At 44.1% G+C, this 12367-nt stretch overlaps 1 protein-coding gene across 2 annotated transcripts in view; it reads right to left on the bottom strand.

The window, feature by feature from the left end:
* Positions 1-12367, bottom strand: part of TFRC (transferrin receptor) — a 105291-nt gene that overhangs the window by 38725 nt on the left and 54199 nt on the right. For both annotated transcript variants that reach the window (XM_040428406.1, XM_040428407.1), the window contains exons 3-7: positions 11523-11730; positions 9810-10005; positions 7147-7284; positions 2963-3056; positions 1455-1577 (exon numbers count right to left, since the gene is read on the bottom strand). In XM_040428406.1, the coding sequence (XP_040284340.1) occupies positions 1455-1577; positions 2963-3056; positions 7147-7284; positions 9810-10005; positions 11523-11730 (759 nt within the window). The remainder of the gene's footprint in view (positions 1-1454; positions 1578-2962; positions 3057-7146; positions 7285-9809; positions 10006-11522; positions 11731-12367) is intronic.

Here is a 12367-nt window from a genome sequence, read left to right as displayed (position 1 = left end):
GCAGGACCGCTACCTCCGCCTTTGTGCAAGGAGGAACAGGAGGAGCACTGCCAGAGCCCTGCAAAATGACCTCCAGCAGGCCACAAATGTGCATGTGTCTGCTCAAATGGTCAGAAACAGACTCCATGAGGGTGATATGAGGGCCCGACGTCCACAGGTGGGGGTTGTGCTTACAGCCCAACACCGTGCAGGACGTTTGGCATTTGCCAGAGAACACCAAGATTGGCAAATTCGCCACTGGCGCCCTGTGCTCTTCACAGATGAAAGCAGGTTCACATTGAGCACATGTGACAGACGTGAGAGTCTGGAGACGCCGTGGAGAACGTTCTGCTGCCTGCAACATCCTCCAGCATGAACGGTTTGGCATTGGGTCAGTAATGGTGTGGGGTGGCATTTCTTTGGAGGGCCGCACAGCCCTCCATGTGCTCGCCAGAGGTAGCCTGACTGCCATTAGGTACCGAGATGAGATCCTCAGACCCCTTGTGAGACCATATGCTGGTGCGGTTGGCCCTGGGTTCCTCCTAATGCAAGACAGTGCTAGACCTCATGTGGCTGGAGTGTGTCAGCAGTTCCTGCAAGACGAAGGCATTGATGCTATGGACTGGCCCACCCGTTCCCCAGACCTGAATCCAATTGAGCACATCTGGGACATCATGTCTCGCTCAATCCACCAACGTCACGTTGCACCACAGACTGTCCAGGAGTTGGCAGATGCTTTAGTCCAGGTCTGGGAGGAGATCCCTCAGGAGACCGTCCGCCACCTCATCAGGAGCATGCACAGGCGTTGTAGGGAGGTCATACAGGCACGTGGAGGCCACACACACTACTGAGCCTCATTTTGACTTGTTTTAAGGACATTACATCAAAGTTGGATCAGCCTGTAGTGTGTTTTTCCACTTTAATTTTGAGTGCGACTCCAAATCCAGACCTCCATGGATTGAAAAATTTGATTTCCATTTTTAATTTTTGTGTGATTTTGTTGTCAGCACATTCAACTATGTAAAGAACAAAGTATTTCAGAAGAATATTTAATTAACTCAGATCTAGGATGTGTTATTTTTGTGTTCCCTTTATTTTTTTGAGCAGTGTATAAGATATACCCACGGATTGTGGTATGGCGTGTATAAACTGTTCCCTGCAGACAGCATACAGTGGGGCCCTGTTAGCTTAAGAGACAGGAGGTGCAAAATTCTGGTGGCAAGTCTGCGCTTGCGCATGCATAAACAGGATCTTGGTGATCTGAGGACTTAGAGAGACAGGATCTTGGGACAACCCCTTTAATGGCAAGTTTAAATGACAACTAGTGCTCTATATCTATATATTAGATGTCCAGTGTATAAATGGAAAACAATTTCTTCTAACTCTTAATAAACATTTGAATTATATGTACTGTATATGAGCGCATGTTGCTGAGGTTATTGAGGGCGATAAATACAAATATGGTTTCAAAATACCTTTTCTGAAAAGGGTATAGATCCAGATCGTAAAATAATTAGTTTTCCACTTAAATCAATGTTTTTTGCACTGAGATCTTCAAAGTCTCTCTCAGTACCAAAACGGCCATACACGAGGCTACCCTAAAATAAAAAAAAATAAAAAAGTGTTAAATTGCAGTTCAAGCTATTACAGTAAACTAATGTAGAATGGATCCTGCCCATAACAAGTGAGTTTGTCACCACATTTCCACACATTAAACAGTCCCTGGTACCTTGTAAGCGACACTAGCATAAATATATCATTTAACCCCTTCCCGACTAGCACCGTACAGGTATGGCAGCATTTGGCTATTTTCCCATTGAAACGAATGGAAAGCGCACCGTGCAAGCGCAGCCACTGCTCCTTTCACTTCTATGGGGCTTATGGAAATAGCTGAGCAACCACTCAGCTATTTTCGGAAGTCCCATAGAAATGGAGGACGGCTGCACATGCGCAATGCACCCTGGGGCACTTTGTGGGCGCCATTCTAAACATGAGTGCGGTCCCTAGATATATGCCCTCAACATCCAAGATGGGAATGCCTTTAAGTTACATTAGTCTTTACCTTCTAGAAGTCTAACTCCAGGAAATTACCGTATTTGTCGCCCCATAAGACGCGTCTTATGGGCTGGTGCGTCTTATAGGGCGAAAACTACGGTAAAGGGGGGGCTGCTTTGTATATCCTGTGACGCGCAGCCTTTTCATCTGGTGACAGCTGCATGTGACGCTACCCAGGCCTCCCACTGAAACATACACCTGTTCCAGTTTCATGGTCATACAGGAGGAAGTCACATGCCCCTCCATCAGCAGTCAGGCTAACAAGGTAACTTGGCTTCAGAAGTAGATTTAAATGTTCTTCCTTGTTCAATAGATTTTTGAAGTCATGTCTTTGTTATCCTGAGTCCTGACCATTTTCCTGTAAAGCACAGGGCTGTGGCCACTGATGGAGGGACATGTGATGCGGTCCTTTCCATCAACCATACCACTAAAGGAGCTATATTAGCAAGTTGCCTGCAGTGCCCTGAACTATGCTTTTGGACAGACTATATAAACACCATTAAATCCCCAACACAAAGTCATGGCCTATCAGTAGGAGGTCGGACATGTGGGACTCCAGCAATCCAGGGAATGAAAGGGCATCTTAAAGAGGTTTTCTAGGCTTCCGATATTGATGACATCCTCAGGAAAGGTCCTAAATATTCCATTAGTTATGGTCCAAAAAAAAAAAAAAAAAAAAAAAAAACACCCCCCCCCCCTCAAAATCAACGGTTCCCTGCAGCCTCTAGTTCTGGAACTAACACTTTGAACAGAGTTGTGCTTCCTGTTCCATTCAAAGTGCTAGTTCCAGAAGATGTAGGGAATGGCTGATCAGTGGGGTAGGTTGTGTTGGCCCATCACTAATGGAATATTTATGACCTATTCCTGAGGATACCAGATGCAGGATATTAAGACCCAAAAAAGGTACATATACAAATACTCAACTTACATTAACAGAGGCGGCAGGACTGTAAGCAACATACGAAGAGAGCGTAAAAGTCTCTAGTGTTGAATCATCTTTCAAAAGTGTGATTTTGTTAGCCCTATTAGAGAACCAGACACAATAAGTCCAAGATTAGAGTGGGGAGCACGCAGTAAACAAAGTAGGTTCATGAAGACAACCGCTAACTGGTGATATCCCCAAAAAATAACAGCTACCCACCAGACAACTCATGGCTGCTGCAGGGGAACTGTAGTGCCATATCGCAGCAATTCAAATAAATGACTGTCCCGGTAGGGTTCTTCCCTGTATGTCATCCACGTGTTCATAAACAGGTATATGGTTTGGGGGTCTTCATGAACTATAATACCCCTACATATACTGAAAGTAGACAGCTGGCACATGTTGAAAACACCACACTGCTTTACATTAATGTGCAACTTGCATCAAAGCATTTGAATGCATGCATAAAAATTCAAGACTCTGCTTGCCAAATAATGTGACCCAAGCAGAGAATCAAAGAGGACCTGTTGCCACAAAATGCAATGCAATCTGAAAGCAGCATGTTATTGAGCAGGAGAAGCTGAGCAGATTCATATCCAGTTTTGTGGGAAAAGATTCCATAAAACCTGTAATTTAATCATTTATACCTTTACTTTTCACACCTCCTGTGAACAGCTATCGGTACAGGAGGGAGGTGTAATCAGTGATTGATAGCATTGTGTGTATAAGGCCCCTTGCAGACAAGCGTGTCCGGATGCATCCCGGTGCATTGCGGCAAACCCACACGAGTAGGTACACGATTGCAGTCAGTTTTGACTGCGATTGCGTTCCGTTTTTATCGCGCGGGTGCAATGCATTTTGCACGTGCGTGATAAAAAAATAAAAAAAACTGAATGTGGTACCCAGACCCAAACTTCTTCACTGAAGTTCAGGTTTGGGTTCAAGGTTGTGTAGATTTAATTATTTTCCCTTATAACATGGTTATAAGGGAAAATAATAGCATTCTTAATACAGAATGCTTAGTACAAGGTCAATTGAGGGTTAAAAAAAAATAATAATTAACTCACCTCCTCCAATTGATCGCGTAGCTGCCGGTCTCCTGTTCTTTCTTCAGGACCTGTCAAAGGACCTGTGGTGACGTCACTGAGCTCATCACATGGTCCATCACCACGGTGATGGACCATGTGATGTGACGTCTCCACAGGTCCTTTAGCCGGCAGCTCATGATTAAAAGTAGTAAGAAGAGACTGGCTGCTACGCGATCAAGAGGAGGAGGCGAGTTATTATTTATTTATTTTTTAACCCTCAATTGTCCTTCTACTAAGCATTCTGTATTAAAGAATGCTATTATTTTCCCTTATAACCATGTTATAAGGGAAAATAATATAGTGAATAGACTGTCATCTTAGCAACCATGCGTGAAAAATCGCACCGCATCCGCACTTGCGGATGCTTGCGATTTTCACGCAGCCCAATTCACTTCTATTGGGCCTGCGTTGCATGGAAAACGCACAATATAGAGCATGCTGCGATTTTCACGCAACGCACAAGTGATGCGTGAAAAATCACCGCTCATGTGCACAGCCCCATAGAAATGAATGGGTCCAGATTCAGTGTGGGTGCAATGCTTTCACCTCACGCATTGCACCGGCGCGGAAAACTCGCCCGTGTGAAAGGGGCCTAAGAGCTGTCAGTCACTGATGAGTTTTTTTGCAGCCCTGTAAATAGCTGTGTGTCATTCATGGGCATCTCCGTATACACACAATGCTATCAATCACAGATAACCCCTCTCTCTGTAGCGATTGCATTTTACACCCCCTGTGAACAGTCAAGATATAAATTATTAAAATGACAGTTTTGTGGGAAAAGATTCAGTAAAACCTATCTTCTCTATAGCATGTGCTTTCAGACTACATTGCCTTTTGTAGTGACATGCCCTCTTTATAAGGGGTATTCCTGTAATGTGTTATCCACAAGATAGGGCATAACTATTAGATCGATGAGTGTCCAGCCGCTAGGAAACCCACTAACCACAAGAATGGGGATGCTCCGAAATGGAACATGTAGTGGACCATGAGCTCCAGTCTCTTTGGGACCACCAGAGCTAGCCAAGTACACTGCTCGACTATTTCCAGCAGTCTCAGAGAGCGATGAACATTCATTTCATTGGGCCCCCGCTCTTATGGTCAGTGGTGGTGATAGTAAACGGACCTCGAACAATCCCATAGTTAGCTCCTATCCTGTGGATAAGTGACGGCTTCATATAACTGGAATACCCCTTTAAAAAGGCACAACGTGTGGGAGATTTATCAAAACTGGCGCAAAGAAAAAGTGACTTATAGAATCTGATTGGTTGCTATGGGCAGCTACTTTTCATTTGTCACAGCTCCTTTGGAAAATGAAAGGTGGAAGCCGTTTAGTTACTATGGGCAACTAAGTCAGTTTTCCTTTACACGAGATTTGATAAATCTCCCTCAATGTATTTTGGAATCATGAAAACCCTCCGTAAAATGGTTTAGGCGAGTTGACTTCGAAGCCGTGTGGACTGAAGTATATTCAGCCCTGCTATACTTAAACATTGTTGTGCCAATCACAGCGGTAACTGAGGTGCCCAAGTAAGACTGACAATTTCAAGAGTAGGTGACACCGGCAAGACTGAGGGAGGTTTACTAAACTAAATGCACCAGCATTGTGGATAAGTTTGCAGTAAAAACCTGAGTGCATGTGGTGTACCCCATTTACTAGGCGTTTTAGATATGTTGTGCCTTGGTGGATAAGCTGTGGATTATTATGCATTAAAGTTTTACTGCACATTTTTGGTGCAAAATATTAAATAGGTGGTATAAAAGTTAGACAAAAGTGTCTAAAAGTACATAAAATGTATCATCCAAAGTGATCAATGTAGCACATCTTTAGACTATTTAGTTTAAAGGTGGGGGTATATCAGGACCCATGTGTCATTAGGCTACATTCACAGCAGCGGTGTGAATATGGTAGCCTGATCCAACCGAATGTTCCAGCACCAATACATGTGGCATTTGTCCATCCGAAATCCCGCACATGCTGGAAAAGCGGCTGGATCCAATTATAGTCAATGAGGATCCTGTGATACACAGTTGTATCCAGACGTGTCGGATACGGTGAACTCCAGTAGTTTAACTATCACCCGGATCAGGCTACCGGAATTCAAATGTAACTGAAAGGGGCCAGCACTCCGCTGGTTTCTCACACTGCAGTGTTTGGGAGCTATGCAGATGAAGATGTGGACTGGGGAGCACATCCGGTTGGGACGAGAGCGGAAGCATCCATAGCCTGGGAGTGCGGTGAAGACAAAAGGCGCGACAGACTGGCAAGGCTACTTTCACACTGGCGTTTTAATTTCCGTTTGGGAGATCCGTTCAGGGCTCTCACAAGTCGTCCAAAACGGATCAGTTTTGCCCTAATGCATAAGGATCTGTTCAGAATGCATCAGTTTGCCTCCGTTCCGCTCTAGAGGCGGAAACCAAAACGCTGCTTGCAGAGTTTTTGGTGTTCACCTGACGATGCGGAGGCAAACGGATCCTAACACACAATGTAAGGCTCCATTCACACGTCCGTGGTGTGTTGCAGACCTGCAAATTGCGGATCTGCAACACACCCGCCAGGCACCCCTATAGAAATGCCTATTGTCCACAAGCCGCGGACAAGAATGGACATGTTCTATCTTTTGCGGAGCTGCAGACCCGAAGATCGGGGCCGTGCTCCACAAATGCGGACAGCACACTGTGCTGTCCGCATCCATTCCATCCCCATAGAAAATGAATGGGTTCGCACCCGTTCCGCAAAATTGCGGAACGGATGTGGACCCATTTGCGGACGTGTGAATGGAGTCTAAGTCAACGGGGACGGATCTGTTTTCACTGACAAGAAAATGGATCCATCCCCCATTGACTTTCAATGGTGTTCAAGACGGATCGGTTTTGGCAATGTTAAAGATAATACAAATGGATCCGTTCTGAACGGATGCAGACGGTTGTATTATCAGTGCGGATCCGTCTGTGCAGATCCATGACGGATCCGCACCAATCGCGAGTGTGAAAGTAGCCTTAGCATTTACCAAACCGTCTTCCTTCCACAATACAGAAGATAGGACCGATATTGTAAAGAGCCAAGAGAACCTCTAACAAATAAAAAGGCTTTGTGTAACATACCTGTTAGACTCTTGTAAAGTGACGTAATGCTCGTCATTCCACACCTTGGATAAAATGGCGCCGAGTTTCTCATTAATCATTTTAGCCAAAGTCTCTTCACTATCCGCACCAGCGTCACGAGAACGGCTGCATAGCTCTCTGGATGTAGAAATAACAGCACACTGAATTATGCAAGCATATACCCAACGCCGGAAGATGGTTGTTTGTGGCAAAACATCTACAGGGTTTTTCTCTTTCTTATGGCTGCACCTCAGCAACAAACTGACATTTTACCATTTGTGTCAGCTTGAGACAAGATTGTTGTAGCTGCTCTTTAGCAAATCCAACATCATCCTTATACATAAAGTAGAAAACCTTAGTAAAAATTGGGACTTGCAAGCTTGTCAGGATACATGTCAGCAACATATTCTGTCTTCTCTATAAAGCCTGTAAGTTTGATAGCGTTCTACTGGATGTCTCCTGACCTGCCCATGAAACAAGAATTCCTTTTCATGGTCAATGTGTTGATAAAGAGAGATTTGTGTATATAGAGGTAGCTTCAAAAATAAAAATAATTTAAGGGAAATGGCTTTATACTCTAAGCCTAGCACCATAAAACTTGATGAGGGATTGTTGATCCTCCTATGCTCATGTAATCTTAATTCAGCTCAGTATACAGTATTATATTTTATGTGTCCATGAATCTAACCGTATTGCCATGTTCATGATGTAATGCTCTGAATGTAGGTTTTCAACACGCACCCTTCTAAAAGAAGAAATATGACTGACGGGGAGCAGCATTGACAAATTTGTGAAAGCGATTGTCCGTAGACTGCGTGTATAGACTGGACACTTGGGGCGAGGTGGGTGTTTGAGGGGCTGTTTTTGTAATTTTTGATTGTTGCATACAAATGAAATTTAATAAATGATCTGAATTCAAAATTGATGACTTCCTATCCCTAGGATAGGTCATGAATATAAGATCAGTGTGGGTCTGACTGTAAATCCCTGCCAATTAGCTGTTTTGCTGTTGACCTGTCACACCTCGTTAATTGGTTCTTTAGCATCTCAGCCCCATTCAAGCGAATGGGACTTGGCGACAATCTCAAGCACAGCCACTACACAATGTATGGCACCTTACTTGGTATAATATAAAGAGGCCACAACGCTCGCCCGACAGCTGATCAGCAGCGTGCCAGGAGCCTTGGAATGATGATTTCTGTCTAAGGGTACTAGCGTTTTTCTTTTCCGGCATAGAGTTCCGTCACAGGGGCTCTATACCGGAAAAGAACTGATCAGGCATATCCCCATGCATTCTGAATGGAGAGTAATCCGTTCAGGATGCATCAGGATGTCTTCTGTTCAGTCATTTTGACTGATCAGGCAAAAGAGAAAACTGTTTTAGGCCTCTTTCACACTTGTGTTGTTGGGATCCGGCATGCACTTCCGTTGCCGGAGGTGCCCGCCGGATCCGGAAAAACGCAAGTGTACTGAAAGCATTTGAAGACGGATCCGGCCTTAAGCTAAACGTCGTTTCGGCACATTGCCGGACCCGACATTTAGCTTTTTCAGAGTGGTTACCATGGCTGCCGGGACGCTAAAGTCCTGGCAGCCATGGTAAAGTGTAGCGGGGAGCGGGAGAGCAGCATACTTACCGTCTGTGCGGCTCCCCGGGCGCTCCAGAGTGACGTCAGGGCGCCCCAAGCGCATGGATCACGTGATCGCATGGATCACATCATCCATGCGCATGGGGCGCTCTGACGTCATTCTGGAGCGCCCCGGGAGCCGCACGGACTGTAAGTATACCGCTCCCCCGCTCCTACTATGGCAACCAGGACTTTAATAGCGTCCTGGGTGCCATAGTAACACTGAAAGCATTTTGAAGACGGCTCCGTCTTCAAATGCTTTCAGTACACTTGCATTTTTACGGATCCGGCGGGCACCTCCGGCAACGGAAGTGCACGCCGGATCCCAACAACGCAAGTGTGAAAGAGGCCTTATCTCTGGCGAAAAAGACTGAACACTTGCCTGAATGCCGGATCCGGCATTCAAATTGCCGCATTGACTGATCCGGTATTCCGGTCTGTGCATGGTCAGACCTTTAAAAATGTGAAAAAAATAAATAAATACCGGATCCGTTTTGCCTGATGACACCAGAAAAACTGATCCGGTATTGCAATGCATTTTTATGACTGATCAGGATCCTGATCAGTCTGAAAAATGCCTGATCAGTCAGAAAAAGTGACATGCGTTTGCATACAGTTTGCCTGATCAAGAAGGCAGTTCAGGCAACGGAACTGCCTGCCGGAATCAAACGCAAGTGTGAAAGTACCCCAACACTGATTAACATACATACTGACAAGGAACTTAGATTGTAAGCTACATTCAGGACAGAGTGATGCTAATGTTTGTAAAGCACTATGGAATATATGTCAGCGCTATATAAGAGTAGCATAAAATAAAATGTGTGTGTGTATATATATATATATATATATATATATATATATATACACATACATACATACATACATATACACACATACACACACACACACACACACACACTATGGAAACAGCACAAACCAAGAAAATGTCACACTTGCCGGGTTCACATCTTTGTCAGCACCAATGTTTTGTTTTTGTTTTTTAAAGGGGGGGGGGTTAGAATTAGACCAAGTACTTACTGTACGTTTTTCTCAAATGGGGCAACAGCCATCTTATCTCGAAACATAGACCTTAAATCACTCCAGTATATAGTCGGTGGATTTGTATCAAACACTTCCTCCTCAGTATTCACATCATTTGAAGGCAGGCACGCTCCACTACTAGGCTGCTCAGAGCCAACACGACCCCGGTAAGTCAAGTACCCTATAAGAAATCCTACAAGGCAAAGCATGGTTTTTGCTCATTTAAAAACCATATGAAAGGGTTTTCAAATATGTATACAATAAAAAGCTTCCTACATAATTGTATTAAAACCCTAGTGTCTGTAAACTAAGTGCAATTTACCATGAACACCACGATGTGGCAGAACAGACACTGTTTCCTCACTGCAAATACACGACACACAAAAAGTTAGGGATATTTGGCCTTCTGGTGAAATTTATGAAAAACACTGATATACACAACAGCGATATATCATGAAAGTAGGGCATTAAGGTAGATACATGCAACGGTGACCTCCTCATCTCAAACCATTTACTAAAACAAAAGCCAACAGTGATGGGTATGCCCCCACAAAACGTCATGTGGCCTTGAGCTTCAATTACAGCTTGACAACAACGTTTGCACATAGGCTTTTATTGCCGACATCAATGGGGGGTTGGCCATTTTCTGGAAACTTGTGACCAATATCTAGGTAAGATGACCATATGGCCCTTACTAATATAGCATATGTTGATATTCTGCGCCGTTTGCTATATTTCATAAGCCACAGCCCCTTTGTTAGGCACATCTTCTGTGCTCTATGCCTAGAGATCCTGTCCATAAGATGGAGGGTGATGCAACCAGGCAAAATCACCTGTGTCTGATATTTCCTCCATTCAAACACTGTGCCTGCACTAAACTCAAGTGCAGATTGCAGGCGCAGTGTATTTAAATATAGGAGACCCTCCATCAGCAGCCATTTTAGGGACAAGACTTGTGGATAGCACAAGGTGGCATAATTTATGAAAAATATAGAAGATGGGACACAATGTCAACAAAGTAAGTGCCCTAATAATCTTACAAACACATTAGTCAACAGCAGCCAGAAAGGGACAATCCCTTAAAAGGCACAGTGCATCTCTGTACGATGGTATAGGTCGGAGATCTGGAAAGCTTTAGCCGTCAAAGCTTCATTTTTGTTATACAAGTACATTAAGAAAATCAACCAGAATTCCCCATCTCAATATTTGTGGCCCATCGCTCACCTCTAGAACGGGGTTCCTGGAGTGAAGGAGAGCACACTGTGCATGCTTGGCGCTCTCTTCATTCACTGCCATGAGCAAGCACGCGGCCATTTTCAGAACCCATGTGTCAAACAGATTTGAAATTGAAGATATCTAGATTTTTGGCCAACTCAATTCTGGCCAATGTGTGAAGACAGGCATAAGTGGCACTCAACATGTAGCACTTTTATTAGTAGGAGGTGTTGTGCATCTCAGGCTCTGCTTTTATAAAAGACTGCACCGATACAAAATCACATCCATGAAAGTAAAGTACTGGATGGCTGTACCAAGTGTGTACCTTCAGAAAATGTACAGTTATACAAAGTCCCATGACCCTATAATTCAGGCCTTGCTCATACAGGTCAAAACAAACTTGCCCCGAAACCTTTGGAAGCAGAAGGGTTCATCATGAATGACACATCCCATCACCACTTTGCTGACGAGCCCCAGTATTTTACCGGTTCTTACCTATCAAGAACAGCAGGACAACTATCAGGACTTTAAAGCATAAACTTTTGCAGCCATTTTTTCCAGACTGATTTTTCACAAGATGGTCTCCCAGAGGATGATCACCACACTCTTCCTCATCTGCCAACTTCATCTCCACTTGACTGCTGTCTCCATCTGTTTGTGGGGTCAAACTGAAGCGTGTGTAAGTGAGAGGGACCCTGCCAAACTAAAAACAAAAAATTACTTCAGTGATACAACATTATCAAAGGAGTCAATGTCCTCCAATGCATTTATCATAGTGACATATGAAAGGTTGTGATCAGTGGTGATCCAAGTGCTCGAGACACCCACCGATTTGTACAATGAGGAGAAAGAAGTGCTCAGAAGAGCAGCTATATTCTCACTGCAGGAGATGGCCCAAATAGATAGTCCATAGGGGGGAGATATATACTGATCTAAAGGCAAACTGGCTTAGATACCCACAGAAACCAATTAGATTCCACCCTTCATTCCTCAAAAGGGCTCTGAAAAATGAAAGGTGGAATCTGATTGGTTGCTATGGGCAACTAAGCCAGTTCTACTTTACACCAGTTTTAATAAATCTTGCCCCATGTGCTGGTCTTAAGTCCATCTCCTGCATGGAGGAAAGAGACCTATGTAGAAGCACTTCTTTTCCCTACTTTTAGCAATCAGTGTGGATCTCAGCAGTCTCACCCCACCAATCAAAACCTTCGATGTGCCACTCTGATATACTAGTACAGGTCTCACCTATAGTTTTTTTATGCAGTTTAAAACCATACCACAAAACATATCCTTCCCGTTTTTATTTTCTGATTTTTGAATACTATTTCTTGACCATTATT

This window comes from Bufo bufo, chromosome 4 (genome assembly GCF_905171765.1).
Source record: "Bufo bufo chromosome 4, aBufBuf1.1, whole genome shotgun sequence".
Taxonomy (NCBI): Eukaryota; Metazoa; Chordata; class Amphibia; order Anura; family Bufonidae; genus Bufo; species Bufo bufo.
The sequence above is the reverse complement of the archived record's forward strand: the minus strand, read 5'-3'. Positions and strand labels throughout refer to the sequence as shown.